At 44.8% G+C, this 19,280-nt stretch overlaps 1 protein-coding gene across 1 annotated transcript in view; it reads right to left on the bottom strand.

Moving 5' to 3' along the window:
- The window catches only part of STK10 (serine/threonine kinase 10), a 375,502-nt gene that overhangs the window by 66,684 nt on the left and 289,538 nt on the right, over positions 1–19,280 (bottom strand). Inside the window, exons 10-13 of the mRNA XM_078653004.1 lie at positions 9,145–9,275; positions 8,576–8,699; positions 7,204–7,383; positions 4,466–4,558 (exon numbers count right to left, since the gene is read on the bottom strand). Of these exons, the coding sequence (XP_078509130.1) occupies positions 4,466–4,558; positions 7,204–7,383; positions 8,576–8,699; positions 9,145–9,275 (528 nt within the window). The remainder of the gene's footprint in view (positions 1–4,465; positions 4,559–7,203; positions 7,384–8,575; positions 8,700–9,144; positions 9,276–19,280) is intronic.

Here is a 19,280-nt window from a genome sequence, read left to right as displayed (position 1 = left end):
CCTTAGATCCCTTCCACACCATAAATATGTCATCTATATACCTAAGATAACATACAACATGGTTACTTATCTCGGTCGAGTGTAATGCGGTGAGGACCCGCTCCTCCCACCAGCCTACGTGCAAGCACGCATAGCTGAGGGAAAAGCAGGCCCCCATCGCCACACCCCTAAGTTGTCTGTAGAGGTCCTTGCCAAAGGTAAAGAAATTGTTGTACAGGCACCATCTGATGAGTCCCACAATTACTTTGTTATGCTCATAAAATGCTATGGGTTTTTGGTCCAAACAATATTGGATAGCATTGAGACCCTGAATGTGGTCAATACTGGTATACAGCCCTTCAACATCCAATGAAATTAACCACATATTATCGTCCCATTCAATGTTGGCAATTTTGAGCAAAAAAATCGCTGGTGTCTCGTACATAGCTCGAGAGGCCTTTTACAATATCCTGAAGAAAAAAGTCAATGTACTGGCCGACTTTCTCACCAACACTGTTAATGGCGCTGACAATAGGCCTGCCTGGCACAGGAACCACTCCTTTATGCACCTTAGGAATCAGGTAAAGTGAAGGCATAATAGGAAAATCCGTGTGCATAAACTTGTATTCTTCAGAAGAAATAAGTCCCTCTCTTTTCCATTGGGCCAACATTTGTTGCAGTTCAGTTTTAGCATTAGAATATTCCTTATTGTTGGAGATTTTGTAGCAAAGTGGGTCATTAAGTTGACGTTTGGCCTCTTTTATATATTCATTTTTTGGCCAAATAACCAGATTGCCCCCTTTATCTGATTTCTTCACTACTATTTCATGATTTTCCCCTAGTTTTTTTAATTAGCTTCACGTATTCTCTTTTCATATGTGTGACTCTCTTGTTCGTCTTAGAATTAGTTTGTTTGTATAGTTTTTTAATATCGTTTATAACACAGTCGTGGAAGACGTCAATGGCATCTTTGGGCATCACAGGTACGAATTTGGATTTACTTTTGAACTGACTTAGACCAGCACCTTTTTGCAATACTGAGATTTTGCTCAAACGTGCTTGTGTTGCCGCATCAGGGTCAGCCTGAGAATCATACGTTGAGGTCTGTAAATCATTGGCGTCTAAAAATGTATGTACATCTGAAGCTGATAAAGCGCCAATGTTCTCATTGTTAAATTCCTCTGATACATGATTAGTATTGGGAGGTTCTTTGCCGGCTTTCAATGCAAAATGCTTTTTTAATTTCAGTTTTCTTATATACAAGAATAGATCCACTCTAGTCATTGCATAATTGAAACTTTGAACAGGACAGAAATTAAGGCCAAGACATAATAGTTGCTGTTCAGCCTTTGTTAGTGTAACATTGGAAAGGTTTATTATCGTGTTATCATTCAGCGGCGCTTCACCCATGTTTTTTTCTTTTTGTTTTGTGTTTGAGCCGTGCTGTTGTCGCTTGCGGCGCCTTTCTTTTCTCCGCCTGTTCCTTTTTTGTTTGTTTGCAATGATTGTTGCCTTGGCCTCAAAGTCTGTAATATTTCCTCTACAATAAAGTCCATTTCTTGCTGCAGGCTGAGTTTTGTTAGTCCCACCAAGTTTAAATCCGAATTCACAGAGGAAGAAGAGGTCAGATTTTCACTTGAATCACTTCTACATGAGCCTGTATCTGAATCCAAGCTAATTGTTTCACTTGATCCATCATTAGCCGCATCAGCAGACAAATTTCCAACATGTAAATTATTTCTATGTGTCATGCTGTCTGAACTGGTGCTAGGTGTAACAGTGCTCGTAGTGTCAGTGATAACTTTGTTTTTACTGAATGCTTGTCTCTTAGCTGAATCATATTTCCTGGAGAATGTAAAGATTTTGCCATCACGATAATCATTTGCATCACGAGTGAATTTGATTGCTTTGCGAGTTTTAATTTTATCTTCATGTTTTCTTACTCGCTCACTCATAATGTCTGATAATCTTTTTATTTCTTCAGCATCTGTATAGGTCAATAATTCAGTTTCAATAATTTTAATTTCATCCAACAGTCTTCTCCGATCTTTGGCCGCGTATTTAATTAAGATGCATACTAGGTTCATTGAAGCCACCAAGTTGCTCTCCCCCCACTCTTGTAACATAGCGGGATCGGGTTTCTCAAAACTTGGAGCTATATATATGCATACTGAATTGACATAAATGCCCCGTTTTAGACCAGATGAATGCTATCACCATCACTCCTGCTGTCCCTCCTGCACAAATCGTATACTCTAATGCTCTGCAAACCACGTCCAAGCTGTTGTATAGTAGTTTAGTTCTACTTTTAGGATTACATTGCTTTCACTGAACTTTTCTCTGTTCTCTATGTCGTCTAACTTTCTCAGGGTCCCTTCCGATGCCTTCCATTGTGATCACTAGTCCACTCATTCACTGAATGTCCTATTGTTTAAATGTTTCATATTAGTTACATCTCCAGATGGCATGAGCATAGACAGTGAGGAGTACATTTCTGAAAACTGGGCTGCTGCTTATGTGTTAAGGTAATGGTGCGCATTTTCTTGTGTTCTGATTTGATATAGGAATTGTTCTTAATCTCACACCACGACGATCACGGTTTGTTTTCCTAATGCGCTTTGCAAAAAAAATGTGTATGCGAACCCCTTTATTTTTGGGATGAGCCACAATTTTGGAGATTTTGAGAAGACTTTATTGTGCTAGTGATGCTGTCCTACTTCGTTCTAATTGCTTCTCACTTAGGGCTTAGAATAATTTCGGATGTTTGCATAATCTGTATAAATCTGCATTTGAAAGATTTCAAGGCATTTACACTGTAACCCTTATTTTTTAACTTCGCAATAGAACCCTTTTAATTTATTTTCATCTAGAACGGTTTTACTCTGCTGATTGATGTTTAGGGGGTGCCTTGGCACATAATTCAATCTGTAGTACAACCGCATGAGGCAAATTTTTGGGGTGTCAAATTCTAGGGCCTGGTTTTGCTCCCACATTACTGCTTCACTGCTCTCTGCCTGCTGCTACCTCAGGCCAAGAACTGTGAAGAAGGCTTCAAGTGCAACCCAACTGCTGCTCAAGTGGGCACAGGTTTAGAGTACACCCAGCACTTACAAGGGCCAATCATTGTTATTTGTAATAATCAACTTCTCATTCCCTCTTGTTGACTACATTTTCAGCTCAGGCTTTACAGGCAGGGACAAAAAGCCCCAGCTTGACTTGTTGCTACCCTTTCCCACCCTCTTTGGAAAAGTAATCAGTTGAACGTCTGTTACCGGCAAAGCGATTAAGTTTCTTGTTTCGAACACAATTCTTCTATAAGCCCTAGCCTTCAAAAGGTGCTTACAGCACAAAGACACTTTGGTTGTGGAGCCTTTTCCAAAATTTAAACCCCAGGGTGGTCCACTTGCCAAACCCCACACACCCCATTGACGGCAGTGTGAGCCTGGCTGGTACAGAGAGCCACACAGTTATTGGAGAAACTGTCTGCATTGTGCTCAGGTTGAGGACAGTTGGGGCCTTGTTTTGCTATCTTTCAAGAGTTGTTTACCACCTTGAATAACTGATTGTACTCTGCCAGTGCAGCTCTGGGCTGTACCTAGCTCCAATTTCTTTTGGAGCAGATTATCAAAAAACAGACTGGACCAGGCAGAGTGGATATAAAATTACGTGAAGTGTTTTTCTCACAATGATCCTTCTCCCGCTGCCCTGGTCAAGAAGGCTCCCGTACAGGAAAGCCAAAAATAATTACATGTAACAGTATTTCTCCAATCCAGGCCAGCCCAGAATTTCAAACTATACACATCCCAAACAAAGCACAATGCAATTGCTAAGTTACCTTCCCGTAACAGTGGTTCTCCAGCTTGGATTTTCTCGGGTTCACAAGCTTTGACCATTTGTCATCTGTGTGGCAGAGTATATCAAAAGTTTAGTAAAGTGTAGAAAATCTAATGCTAAAATGGAAAAGATGCTAATGCCTGAAGAACGTTACCGTGATAGCCTCATGGTCCTAAATTTACCCTTAAGGCCCATGAGGTCTACAGTACCCTTGGACATCAGAGCTTCTCAACATGCCTCTTGTTTGGTGCTTAGGGGCAAGACAAAAGGAGAATATGTAGAAAGTTAAGTCAGTATACAGGATTAAAAAGGCACAGTTTACTTTCTGTTCCCCCAGCTGCATCCCTGACCCATGATCAGGGGATAAAAGAGTAAGCTCAAAATAGCACTGGCTACCCCTAATTTACCTCAATGGGTAATCCGAGTCACATGACTCAAATATTAGGCAGGATTATTTAAGCCTCTGGAATCGGTGATGTATTGTGCTGAGAAAAGACAGATACTTACCTGTGGCAATGCAATTCCTGCCAAACTGATGTGCTCTCCTTACATGGAAAAAAAGCTGGCAAATTTTTGCTGAAATACTATTTTAAGGCTGTATGACCAATGGGAGCTTACTAGCATTATGGATAGGCTCCACATTCAATCTCACCTCCATTTCCTTCATCTGGGCAAATTCATCCATTTTAAACCTCATGGTTTCTTTGCGCTGCTGCCTGGGAAGCTTGTCAACTTCAACTTTAATCTATATCAGAAGGAGAAAGAGAGGGAGATGTAAAAAATACATTTAACAGCAACAATTCAGCAGAGCCATACAATCAAACAAGCACTTACAGCGCAATAGATCTCGCAATTGCGAGATGTTGCGCTATTGGCATTGTAAATTGCAATGCCTTTTGTAATATTAAAAGGCATTGTCATTTACAATACCAATAGGACAAAGTTTGGCAAAAGCGACACCTATTGTATTGCAGAGCACGGTGTCTGTGACGCGGGCGGCGCCCTCACCATTAAAGTTTAAAATTTTTTTTTTAAAAAAGCTGAAGCGGACACCGCGTTCAGCTTAAAAGTAATAATGAAAAAAAAACGTTGCCATTGCAGCGGGAGTGCTGTGGGGGTATGGGGCAGCCACTTTTAAAGTTAGAGCGGCATATCGTTCCATACAAAAAGTGTCCGCCATTGTCCTGTGTGGGCACGCTGCACATACAAGAAGCAGCAGCCATCGTTCCCATTAGTGAATAACAAAACAGTGCTCACCGACTTATAACGCAGACCACGTAACAAGCCAAGCAAAAGGTCCAGCTGTTATAGGAGGTAACAAATGAAGACAAGGCAGTACCAAGGAGGGGCTAACAAGCCTATTTACGAATCAAAAGCCAGCATTTATGAAGGACAATGACAAAACCAATGACAAATCCGGGCGGAGTGGGCGGGGCTTTAAGTGCATACTCTAATACAGCATCCCTCACAGAGCAGCCTTTAGGTTTGACCTAAAAAGCTTTCCATCCCAACAGACAATTGGATAAAATGGGGTCTCCATATATCCTGAAGTGTCGAGCCGTCTAGCTAACTGGGGAATCATGTAACTGAAGTTACTATTTTTCCATCACCACACAACTGTTACAAAATGCCAAGAGGGCTACTGGAGTGGCACACACGGGGGCAAAGCCTAATGTTGCAGTCTGCCACATTACGCATACCGGCATGGGGGAGTCTGTCACCTCTGAACAGCACCAGATATACGGTGTTGGCATTTATATAGTGCTCCATACCCACAGCGAAATGCCAAAGTGAATGGATACACTGCTTGCATGCTTACAAGTGGTTGTCTGGGGCTGCGTGAGTGTTGGTGTGGCGTGTGTATTAACTGTTTTGGTGTTGTGCATCACTGACCACAGTGGTGCCCTTTGGCTGAAGTAGGTCTCAGGGCTTAAACAAGTAGTAGAGGTATGACGAGTGAGCTGTAGAGTGTATGCGGCTTACAATAACTTTTAGCTGTGTCTGGTTAAAAAGCTCTGGGGTGTTAGCATGGCCCCAAGTAAGAGATGTTTCTGTGTTTGTGGTCATGCATAATGAGGAACTGATTGTGCTCTGATGACCGAGTCTTTTCCAGCAGCCCTACCTGTGAAGGTTAAGCCTTCAGTCAAGTGTGACCTTTTTTTAGCATCGTTCTTTTAAGCATGTCACACAACATCCCGGATGCTGTGACTCAAGCCATTGTTTTAGAAACGCCTTGGTAGGAATATCCTGTTGTGAGGAAGCTCAGGAACTGACTTCAGCGTACAATACAATTTGGTTCCTGGATATATTATTTGAATCAGTGCACACTATCCTGTTTCTTTTGAAAAATCCGAGATTATCGTATTTTCATAATATTTTGGTAACTTGGAGGCATTTCATGGGGTTGTGCATCAACAGTTTCATTCTCGGTTGGGCGCAAAGTGCAGCTTCGGTCTCAGGTGCATGTCGCTTTTGTGCCTAGCTGTCACTTCGCAGTCACAACTTGAGTGCAAATAGCACTCACTCGTGAATTTTGCTAGGACAATTGCCTCCTTGTCCCAGCCACAGTAAATTGATTTAAAAAACAGTATGTTATTCAAATAACATTGCCATTCAGAAACTATTAATGAATGATATTCTTCCTAGACTATTGCTAAATTTCAATTCAGATGCTAAACCACAGCAAGAAATCCGTAGGGGGATATTTTGTAACCATTCTAATCACAACACTTGGTGAGGCTTCTTGTATTCTCCAAGTGGTGGCATGAGGAAGGTGGGGTTACTAGAAGACTAGCGGGCCTGAGTCACAGGTTTTCGGGTGCGAGATATCCAGGATGGGGCCAACGGGGCATGTCTGGTGCATGGCTGGTTTGCCTGCTCTGAAAACAGACCCCCAAGCCTGCTTCTTTCCCACAAAATGCCTGTGTGACCGGACTAGCCCAAATTGCGGGGTTCTTGCCTATAATACCCCCCCACCCCTCCAGAGCCCATATATTTTCACTTGAGCAGCTCATTCTTTCGGGGTGGCCAGGAGACAACATGAGAAGAGATACTACATAGTGTACGCATTACAAATAACCAAACATACGCTGTCCCTCAACAGAGGCACATCCATGACTGTCGCATGACACTGATTGCTGCAGCGGCCATCAAGTGCATCTCAGACGTACTCCTGTGATCTAACCTAGTATCGACCCTCCGAGCCCTACTGACCCCTTGAGCAGAGACAATATCACAATACTGGATTTTGAGTGGGAGGAGGCAAGAGGGGCACTGCTAAATCACACCCTAGAACAGGATTAGGTGATAAATGGAGGATTTACTCCCAGCCTTTCCTCCTCCAGTGAAGGATTAAGTTGTTAAGTAACCAGGGAGAATGGCCAACTGTACCTCCTTCTTCCGCAGCTTCAGCTGCTCAAGGAACCGGTTGTGATCCCTCTCCTGCTCGACCTTCAGCCGCTTCACCTCCTCCTTCCTGTGGAGGGCGTGCTCGAGCTCCCGCCTCTCGATTTGCTGCTTCTGTTGGCGCTCCAGGTTCTCAATCTCCGAATCAAAGAATTTGATCTTGGTCTAGGAGAAGAATTGTGGAGGAAATGTTGATCAATGCAAAAAACGCATACTAGGGTGATGTTCTCTATTCATGAAGAGCTACGAGAAGTAAAAATAAAAATAAACTTTCAAAGGGAGAATAACCCCACACTGGCATCCTGCTCTACTAACATTACAGCCCCCTGTGGAGAGCTTTAGTGGTCTTTAAAGGCCCAGAGGTACAGGCCCAGGCCGCAAGGAAGGGCCTATAACAAGAGAGAGAGAGCCTCTTAACAACCAGAATAGCAGGAATAGCACAAGGGGTATAAGGATATTAAAACATTCCACCAACTGAGGGTGGAATGTACCAAATTAAAAAGGGGGAACCCACAAGAAACATTAGGGGGCTGCAGCAGGTCTATACCAGCCATTACTGGCCCTCAGGCAATCCTTTGCCGTCAACGGCATTCCCAATGTTCCAATAAATTGTACAATTGTACAATGACTTGCAAAAAAGAGGATCTTTTTTATTTGCAACAATGAACATTGGGTGTTGGGAAGGATACAACAAGCATACAATGGGGTTACCCAGCTCTTTAGTGTCCTACTCTCGACACTGCAGGTGTAGACACTAATCGAAGCTTCCATAATCTATAGCCAAAAACCGAACAGCACACACAATCCTTCCCTTGAATAACAAATGACCCTCTCACTCACACTCTTATAAAAGACCCTTACGCAACAAAGAGTGAATCACATACTGGGGAGCTGTAAAGCATCTACTACGTCAAACAATGGAGACCAGCGTGTATTTTGATAGACACATCATCAAAATTTGCAGCTGTACACAACTTTGTTAAATCCGCTACAGGCATCGAAATGCGTAACGCCACAATGCACTAATATGCAGATGTGATGCAGATTAGCTAAAACTAGTTTTCACTACGTTAACAAGTGTTTACAGACAATCATCTGATGTGGTTCTGAACCCACTTTCAGTGGCACAAAAATAGAGAGGTTTGCTCCAATAATGAATGTCTGCCAGCCAGCGCCACTCTCTTAAAACTAGAGGATTCCAAATAAAACTATATAAGGGTTTCCATCAACTTCCATTCCTTGCCATTTTCGCTTGAAATCTATTCACTTGGAGTTAGACAAATCTTGTTTCTATTAAAACACAAGAATTCCATCTCTTACGTCTGCCACTTTTCATCCATCAACGTGTAAAACCTACGTGGGCCTCCTGCTCGAAGCGTCGCATCATCTGGTCCAGCTGCAGCTGATGCTTGGAGTGCAGCATCGTCTGATTTCTGTGTTCTTGTTTTTGCAGTAACCGAAGTTCTCGCAGCTCCTGCCGCCTGAAGGGTTAAAAAGAAAACACACACACACACTCGCAGTTAGAAGGCAGGCCATCTGCTTTATACTATTTTTTTTATATCTATAATCCCCCTCTGCAAGGCACTGGGATATAGCTAGCGGCATGGCAAATAAACAAAATAAAGAGCAACAGAGACAGAGAGGTGCTGTCCTGAAAGAAATGAAGGGAAAAAACTAAATAACTAAATAAATTATGCAATGGGAAAGCACAGCTGGGGGCGATCAGTTGCAGAATAGTTGTGTGGGTGGGAGTGGAAAAGCATGAGCAGAAGAAGCGCCTACACTATGCCCCCTGGAGGGCTGCAGAGCATGCTTGGATGAAGGAAAGCACCCAACCATTGCAGAGGGCTGGCAGCACTGACAGCCAAGCACACCGGTTGGCGAAGGAAGGGTCTACCGTGTTCTAGGCCGGCTTCGCTCACTTACCTGAGGAACCTCATCTCCTCGTCTTTCTTCTCGTCCTCACTGATGATCTTCGAGGTGGTGATGCTCACTTCCACCCCGTCCACCAGGAACCTCCGGGTCCGCTTCAGGGTCCTGTTGTACTGCCGAGAGTCCTAGCAAAGAAGCGCATGGAGAGGCAGTCAATGGGTGCAAGGCATGCACAGTCGATTAGGGATTTCATGGTCCATAGGCAACATCTGTATACATCCAATGACATCTAGTGATCCCAGACACCACACACAGCGGGCAAAGCCACCACAATCGGTTGAACTAAAGCATACACGTGGCTGGCTACAGAATTCCCAATCACCCATTGCAACAAACAAACAAACACGACTAAGGGCGTCTCAATCACCCAGTACCATCTGCTGAACCAACACACACACAGAAGGACGTCTCAGTCACCCATTAGCATATTCAGAACCTGTGCATATGTACTGCTAGCTTAAGAATTCTCAATCACCCAGTACCATCTGAGACACACACACACATACACCTACACACACACACCTACAAACAACCTAAGAACTTCCCAATCACTCATTAGCATCTTCAGAGCCCACGCAAATGTACTACTAGCTTAAGAATCCTCAATCACCCAGTACCATCTGAGACACACATACACCTACACACACACACCTACAAACAACCTAAGAACTTCCCAATCACTCATTAGCATCTTCAGAGCCCACGCAAATGTACTGCTAGCTTAAGAATTCTCAATCACCCAGTACCATCTGAGACATACACACACACACACACCTACACACACACATACACCTACACCTACACACACACCTACAAACACACCTAAGAACTTCCCAGTCACTCATTAGCATCTTCAGAGCCCACGCAAATGTACTGCTAGCTTAAGAATTCTCAATCACCCAGTACCGTCTGAGACACACACACACACACACACACACACACACACACACACCTACACACACCTACACACACACACCTAAGAACTTCCCAATCACTCATTAGCATCTTCAGAGCCCACGCAAATGTACTGCTAGCTTAAGAATTCTCAATCACCCAGTACCATCTGAGACACACACACACACCTACACCCACACACCTACACCCACACACCTAAGAACTTCCCAATCACTCATTAGCATCTTCAGAGCCCACGCAAATGTACTGCTAGCTTAAGAATTCTCAATCACCCAGTACCATCTGAGACACACACACACACCTACACCCACACACCTACACCCACACACCTACACGCACACACCTACACGCACACACCTACACGCACACACACACACCTACGAACTTCCCAATCACTCATTAGTATCTTCAGAGCCCACGCAAATGTACTGCTAGCAAAAGATCTCAATTTCCCACTACCAGCTGATGAGCCAACACACACACACACACACACACACACACACACACACACACACACACCCATCACACGCGCACATACACATGGGCATAGAAAGAAGTCTAAGGATTTCTCAAACACTCACTGACATCTTTTGAGCCCATGCAATCAACCGTTCTCGTCTGGTGAACCAATCCATGGACTTCTAGTTAAAGACTTCAGTCACGCATTATATAGATAAAGATTCCTTAAACAGCCATTACCATCTGCTGCATCACTGCATACAGACTGCTAGCTCAAGATTTCTCATTTGTCCATGCAGGTGCTGGGCCCATACGTTTGCATTACTAGCTAAAGACTTCCCATGCACAAATGATCTGCTGAACACACAATTGACCACTGCTAACTAAAGGCCTAACACAAGCGCCAGCTGACCTTTGCTGTACAAACACTTCCTCTGCTGGCAGAAGGCCACCAAGTCCCTTCCTTACCTTCTGCTAAATGTGGGAACATTGACTGCCACCTAAAGATGTTGGACAATCACCATTTAACAACCAATGAACTCACGGTCATCATTAGCTCCCATAAATTCGGGACTGTCTTTAGATCACTCAATACAATGCAAAATACATCAACTACTACCAGACCACGTGCACACACTGCTATCGATATCTTCCACACACAAACTACTAAACAGAGCCTAAATGCACTCCAGGAATATCTAACCGCTGCACCCTCACACTAATTTTATAGTCCCACACAGGTATGCCCCGTGTGCCTAAGCACACCACTGAGCAAAGACTCCCAGAACACATCCCAGACAAACTACGGGCCACATGCAGAGCCTCTAGTGAATTTCAGCCCCTACTCAGAAGCCCTCCTACCAATAGCTTGCACAGATATTTAAAGGTAAAGTGTGGTGGGCCGCATTGCTCCAAAAGTCAATAAATAGAAGAAAAAAAAGATGTGCATTTGCAGCTTTTTTCTTGTTTATTTAACAGTGCGGCAATGGCGGAATGCAGCGCGTTAGCTTAATATGTTCAAAAGTAAAGAGCAGTGTGCCGTGATGGCTATAAAAGTAAAGAAATGCACCGTCCACCCACCTTTGTTTTTTTTTATTTATTCACTTTTTTAGCAATGGTGGCCACCATGCTTTAGATGTTTAACCCCTTGCCTGCTTATGACGAGCCCAGCTCGTCATGAGGCCCAGTGGAGCTGTTCTCATGACGAGCTGGTCTCGTCATAACGGCTGCGCCACTCCCGCGCGCAGTATATTCCACGCATGTGCGGGCGTTCTACAGGAGTGGGCAGAGTCATGACGAGCCCAGCTCGTCAGGAGCACAGCTCCACTGGGCCTCCTGACGAGCTGAGCTCGTCATGAGCACCGCGGCGCCGCACGCGGACCCTCCCACCCGCACCGCGGGGGAATTTCCCCCGCGGCGAAGGGGTTAATGCTAAAGCAAGGCGTGCCGCCGTTGCCACAAAAGTCAACAAATAGACAAGAAATTGATCGGAGCTTGAAGACCAAAAATCAAAGACATGCAAGTGCCAGGCAAGACAACTATAATTAAATCTACAGGATCGGGTGAATTCCGCCTCTACAAAAGACATGCAGATGGGAGGGGGAAGTGCATGGAGCAGGCGCCATTGGGGTCGGATGAGCAAAAGACATAAATGCCGTGTGCTTTAGCTCCAAAAGGGAAAATTCAACCAAACCAAAGAGTGCCCACAAGGTATGCTAAATAATATGAAATCGTAACAGGAAATTTAATAAGGCCAGTCCTCATGGAAGGATACAAAATTCCAAAAGGAGAGACTACTAAGTGTATTCACCAATGAAAAGCCAGCATTTCTAGAGGACAGCAACAGGAACCAATTAAAAAGATAGGACTTTTTTTCAAGCCCATATCCTAGATACAGCATGTCTCGGAGAGACAGAGCAAGCGCAGCCTAGGTGAAACCAAAACAGCACTGTTTTGAGTCCCAGAAAAGAAGATAAGCACGAACAGGAGCATAGGAGAACAACAGGGAAGTAAAAAGCAGCACAATTAAAAGCCACTTGTCCAGTCTGTATTTTAAATCATTGCTGTGGTCTAGGTAGAATATTGTGGTGGTATTTATGTATGCGGCCTGCAAACGTGTTTTTCTGAGCCGCCATAATTCTAGGGTTGCATGAAAGATTAGAAAGTTTGCATAATGGAGAAAAAAAGCTCCATTCCAGACTAGAGGTGGGACAGCCAACAAATTAATAAACAGTGAGAGCCAAACCACGAGTCGGGTTTGGTTTGGTTTGGTTTCAAGAACCGGTGCATAAGTTGGCCAATGAACAGGTTTGCCTTGTGCAAAAAATATTAAGCAAAAATATGATCAAGACTCTTCCCATTTCTAGAAGTAGTTATCTTTAACATTCAAATGTGATTGACCCTAATTTATCAGATTATATCACTCCATTCGGTGTTATTTATTAAGCGCAAGTTTTTAAACACAAACATTTGTGCTCCAACACCCTGACGATTCAATTAGTGCCCCAAGAAGTAAGTCAGATGACTTGTGCACTCTACATGTACAGCACTGGTCCTGAATTCATACATTTCAAGGTGCTCATGTACAGTAGTAAAGAAAAAGGAGGCACAAAGAAAAGAAATATTTGCCTAGGGTCACACACTTTGGTTAAGCGAGCATTTTTCTTAGTTTTTTTTACATTGTGCAATTCAGGCGCTTGAGAAGGTCACTTTCTCTCTCCTGTTAATGCTTTGTTTGTAGTTCTTGGTGCTTTGATTTAAAGTGTGAGTGGTATGCAGAGGACACATGAAAGCTTGCCTCGTTTTGGGCTTGAGGGTCCAAGAGAACCTTAAACTTAGCCAGTGCCAGGCTCGAGCCCTCAGTGGCTCACCCACCACTATTAAGCACAGCATGAAAGTTGTATTTTGATACCAAATAAAGATAAAGGTGAGCCTGGTGAATGTGTTGAGGACAAGGAGATGGCAAAAGAGAATAACAGGGTAGTTTATGTGAGTTATACAATGATGGGTGTGAAAAAATCTACTGCAGGCACCAGTTCTCTCTTCCATATCAGCAGCAAACTCGGACAGAGAGGTAAAATTCGGCTTTGACCTTGATTCTTAGTGCAGTCGTTTCACTCCAATAAATTGATACACTTATCTTTCCCACTCTAACCATTTCAGAAATTAGTGCTAGTACCTTTGATTTAAAAAGACAGTTGATGGTTTAAAACCTATGGAAACTGATAATTCCACTGATATTCAACAATGAAGACATAGGTCTCGGTTAATGAAATTATCAGATGTATATATAGATGCATATATATATATATATATATATATATATATATATATATATATATATATATATATATATATATATATATATATATATATATATAAAAATGTATATATATTTTCATTGCTTAACACTAGATTCAGGGGCGGCTCCTCTGCGATGGGGGAGGAACGTTGCCCCACTGACTTGGAGCCAGCATTTGCAGGGAGGAGTGGGGCCAGGGTAATGGAAGGGGTGGGGGGAGGGGGGACTAGATTGTGCACTTCTAACTGCGCATGTGTTTGGCCGGCAGTCCTAGGCTGGTCAAACACACATGCGCCCTTAGGTTTCTCCAACCGGGCTGTATATAACAGCCAGGTTGGATAAACAGCACAGACTCCCTACCCTGAGCGGAGTGTCCAACCCACCCACTCAGGCCAAGCTCTACACTGCTCTCACAGCATGAGAGGAGTGTAGGGATTGCACAGGGAGTCTTTGATACTGTCCCAGTATCTGCTGGGACCAAGAAGAACATTGAGTCGTGACGCAGGAGGCGGCCGGCAACTTAAAGTTTATTTTTTTTAAAATTATTATTAACTCACCCCACCCCCCCTCGCTCCACCCGCACCCTCTCCACCCACCCCCACCACTTTTTGTTTGTGGCACCACCCCTGACTAGATTGCGGATGTATGAAAAGTGATATCAGTTCTCTCTGTCTGACATAAATGCAAATGCATACGTTGTACTTGCTAATTAGTTCAGTAAATTACTTATTGGGGCAAACTGTTACACAGCATAGTCCAAGTATTAACTTTTGCCCGAATTAAAGTTCTTTAGTTAATGTTGTAACATAACACCTGCGTCTTGACAAAGCAAACCTGTTCTCTGTTTCTCCTACTTGATTGTATTTGGCAGAGGTCACCCGAGGCGAGGGTGGCCATGTCTGAATGGTGCCTACTCGTCTCATGTAAAGAGCTGCCAAAGAGGATAGGCTTTTTTAGGTGGTAGGCCCCTGTACGTCTGATTGACACCTTACTGGTAGATATTTGATAAAACAGCATCACATCATGCAAGCAGAGTAATCAGCAATAAGGGCTATTGTTTCCTTTCGATACTATACTCAGGTGTACGGTCTTGTAGTGGCAACGGATGTATGACGTTACAACGCAGGCTATCACAACGCCTGCCTTTACAACGCGGTTTTTACATCACAAACCTTTACAACGCATAGCGCTTAGAGGTGCTGGATAGTGGTAAGTATAATTTTCTATTCCAACTCCAGTCCCCGTGGACACTAGGGAAGGTGTTGGATAGAAAATTAAACTTATTCCCTATCCTAGAGCGCCCCCCAGGGCAATGCGTTGTAATGGTTTGCGTTGTAATGACCGCGTTGTAATGGTAGTGCGTTGTAATAGTTTCGTTGTAACGGTTGTTCACCAGTGGCAACGTATGTAGTAGCAGTTGTAGTAAGATTTGGGGAATCTTTTGTGCTCAAGGTTCTTCATTTGTCCCTACTACATTTGGAAACGTTATTAGTAATATTCCATCCATCTCTGTGATACCACTTGCTGTGGTTTCAGCATGGTAGATCTCATGATGTCAACTCCAGGGATATCATCTGGTTAAAGGTCACATGCTTCCATTTTCTGTGATCTCATTCGGTGTTTGGTGGTCAAAGGGCACGTGATGTCACTTCCGCTTTGCCTGGGATTTGGGTCAATTGTCGTCCATTGTAGTACTGCTGGGATAAATGTTGGATTTTCGGGTTCGAACAGACAGGTCTGTAGGGCTACTTGTTGCACACTGAAGACGGGGCTCTGCTACCCAGGGGGCACGTGCATGGCGATTGCTTATGCAGCGAAATGCAAGAGTTGACCCACTGCCTCAAGAACAGGCCCCGTACCTACCGGCTGGACCATCATCAGCAAGCGTGCTCTTACTTCAGGGGGAGCTTGTAAGGCCCCCCAGCGACAAGCATCCTTTTAAGGGGCCCTTTCCTGTGCCGCCGTAATAATCATTCATTCGGGGCCAGAGGTCTCGGGCTCCTGTTCCAACAATTCAGGTCTATGCATGAAGCAGGGACCCGGTAATGTCACCCCCTCTTCCTGGTGGTGCATCTGCCTCCCTGGGGCACCAATATTCGGTCCTGTAGTGATGGCGTTAGGCCAACACTGCAAGAGGAGGGAGATGAAACACTACATCAGCCGTGAGATGTGAGTACAAGCCAGGTAATGCCCCCCTTAGTCTCAGGAGCGCAGCTGCATTTTTTAGGTACTTTGGCAGTGTGAGCCCCATCAGAGACAGTTCGAGAAAGGGAGGGCGAGAGAAGAAAAGACAGACGGGGAGAGAAAAACAGTCAAGAGGACTGGAAACCAGAATGGCGGGCCTGTTGCCTGGTTGCTTAGGAGTCGGGAGCATCCAGGCCCGATGCCTCGCGTGCACACTCGGTATGGAATTAATTAAAATGCTTGTGTCCGAGGCTGGAAGCGTGGGGCTGACTGAGGACTCCAAGAATGCGGCCGAGCAGGGGAGCGCAGGACGCAGGGATGACATTTGTGTACAGCACGTTAAACGCTTCCGAGGCAGCGATGCAGAACTATGCACCCCCTGCATCTGGGCGGCAGATTCTGTTCACCGAGGAGGTCCAACCCACCCAACGAGCTGGCACCCTTCCCACAAGCCTTCACGCGCGCACCTGCCCGATATTAAACAACAGCGGGACCCCCTGGCCCCGCTGGCTGGGAGAGTGAGGGCCATGTGTGAGTCCTTGCGTGCTGCGAAGGAACGACCCAACGCACCCTCGAATTGGACTCCTCTTCGCACTACAAAAAGTAAAATGGCCACCATACAATTCAATAGGAATCACGTGTTGCACGTATGAGCACCCGCGTGCTGCACGCGCGCTGCACGCGCAGGCCCCCCCATGCTTCTAGTGCTTCGATTGCTGCAATTGTGAGGCAGCACTTCCTGTAAGTGTGAGGCAACGCTCTGAAAATCTAGTGGGGGAGGTAGAATTTGGCGAAGGTGCCCAAATCAAAAGTATGGTGCAAGAGAAAACACAGCCCTGACTAAGAATTTATTTCACTGGATGGCTCACAGAGTTCTGTATCATTCACTAACCAACTTTCCACCTTTCACTGTTAGGATATAATGGGGTACCATCAGGCCTTTAAGTGGGCCGGGTTCCTCTGGGTCTCATACTTGGTGATCATTTAGAATGGACATTGAAATAGGCCCCTTTCAGGCCCTGTATTCAGCTCCTTAACTTTACTGGCAGAAACACAGACCAATTTCTGAACAATGAGTGTAAAAAAGGTTAAGATAATCCACGTCACTCCTGTTTATATTTTAGATGATTGACTTACTCTTGCATTCCCCAAGAGTGGTTCATTTTACCAGGATGGTGTGTTACAGTATTTTTTTGTGTATTAGATTACTCTTGTATAGTGCATACTTTGAACGGAGTTGCATCAAGGTGTTGATAAGAAGCCACAATTGAGTTGTGGTTGAACGCAGTGCAAGTTTCCCACAGTGGCGGTCAGTGGGTCAAAAAGGTGCTCAGAATACATGCTCATTAATCTCTTGGATTCTCTGCAAAGCACATACAGCAATGGTCAGGTATGCCAGCTGCAGTTGTGATTCCATTCAAATGTGTGAGTAGGGTGACACTATTATATAAGCTATGCATATTTCAGGGGACTCACCCACACTTATCCTCCCACTTAAAGCAGTGAGTACCATTAAACTGAGTAATAATACTAGTTATTAACAGTGCTACGAAAAGGCATTGGCAAGGTCTGAAGCGCTACATTCTAGCATCTTATTTGTACTTTTATTGATATTGAGATTCTACGTTGAAATGGAAGTGAAAGATGACCGTCACTGATTGAACTCCAAGATCGCATACATTAAATAGAACAGACTCACGGATGAGAGCTATCCATTTTAAAACCTCTACAACTCCGAATACAGACCCTTAGGACTCCTCTGGTCCTCCTTGTCCTTCGGTTCCTTTCTGCTGCCATCTCAAGGAGCGAGACGTTTATGAACACTGGTGGAAAGCCAGAATTCCGCATGTGTAGCTCTCCACACATCCAGTGCTTGCCCGCCCACTCCTATAAGGCGCCCATGACCATGGGGGGATGGAGCAGCTTGGCTACCAGTGTGGCGGGAGACGAGGTGGAAGGAGACGGCGGTTGTTGTTGGTGGCAACAGCCACTGCCCCATCGTGTCCACTGGTGCCACATAACAGCTGTATGAGTTACTAAAAAGGCTGCCTTCCACTATAGGCAAGACCCCAAGGGTATTCTCGAAGAGCTGGAGCTAGAAAGCCCAAGAATCAGAATACCTCTTGGCTGTGTCTGAAGTGCTTAAAGTGCAATCAGCTAATTGCCCAAAAATTCTGGATTCGTCAAATGGCATATCAATAAGGGATGCCTGCAAGTCGCCAGAAAATCCTTTGGCATGCATCCATGCATGCTGTTAAAACAACATGCTGGTGGCAAAGGCACGACGGACACAATCTGTTATGCCCAGACCCGCTCTCAATATGTACTTAGCCATGCCCTGCCCAGCATGGATCGTCCGTGCGAGCATATTTCTGAATTCACCAGGAGCTGTGGGTTTTGTCTCACAAACCTTATCAAGAGGGTGTGTTTATACATCCTAGCAGACAGAGAGCATTCAGTGACCTCAATGCCAAATGGTCAGGCGCAAAAACTTTCTTTCCAATTGTGTTTTGAAGCACTGCATGGCGGGACAGTGAGAAATGCATTAGGGTTGACCTTGCTGGTGGAAGCCTGAACCATGAGTTCTCAGGAGTCGGGTGCTTGGTTAGAAAGGAATTGGTGGTGTGTGGAAACAACTGCTGAAGCAGTTCCAGATCCGGGCTGGCGTCTTGAGGAGGTGAGGATTGTGGGATTTGAAGTACCCATCAGGAGAAGCTTTAAACAGGTGCGTGGATGCCTGCAATTGCAATCAACGTGTGGGTTGAATCTATAATCGGCTATATTTTGGGGGAGGGGAAACGGCGTAAATCAGCCAAGCATTAGGGGGGGGGGGGAAAGAAAACAAACACACCTGTGCATCTTAGGACGGGTCTGAAAATCTGCACAGCCTATGGGAGAAACTGGTAATTTACCCAGTTGTGGATCATGAGACTGAAACGTTCACCTATTCATTTGATTGGAATACTGCCTATATGGACCACCAGCTTCAGATGAGCTGAACTGGAAATAGGCACATCTCGAGGAGCAGAAAGCATATCAGAAGGGAACAGGCAACCCGCACAGCTCTGGGGGGCAGGACATCAACAGATACAGACTGGAGGCATGACAGTGGGACCTCGGTAGGAAGTGTCCTGACATCAGCCGAACAATGCTATGGGATAAACTTGCACTAGGTTAGATAAAGTAAGTTTGGGGAACTAGAATTCCCCCAATTGGGGAATTAAGCGGCATGGATGTCGGTTAAGAGTCGTCTAATGGTCCCAAAGATTAT

This window comes from Lissotriton helveticus, chromosome 7, assembly GCF_964261635.1.
Source record: "Lissotriton helveticus chromosome 7, aLisHel1.1, whole genome shotgun sequence".
Lineage (NCBI taxonomy): Eukaryota > Metazoa > Chordata > Amphibia > Caudata > Salamandridae > Lissotriton > Lissotriton helveticus.
This window is presented reverse-complemented; position numbering and strand designations above follow the sequence as displayed.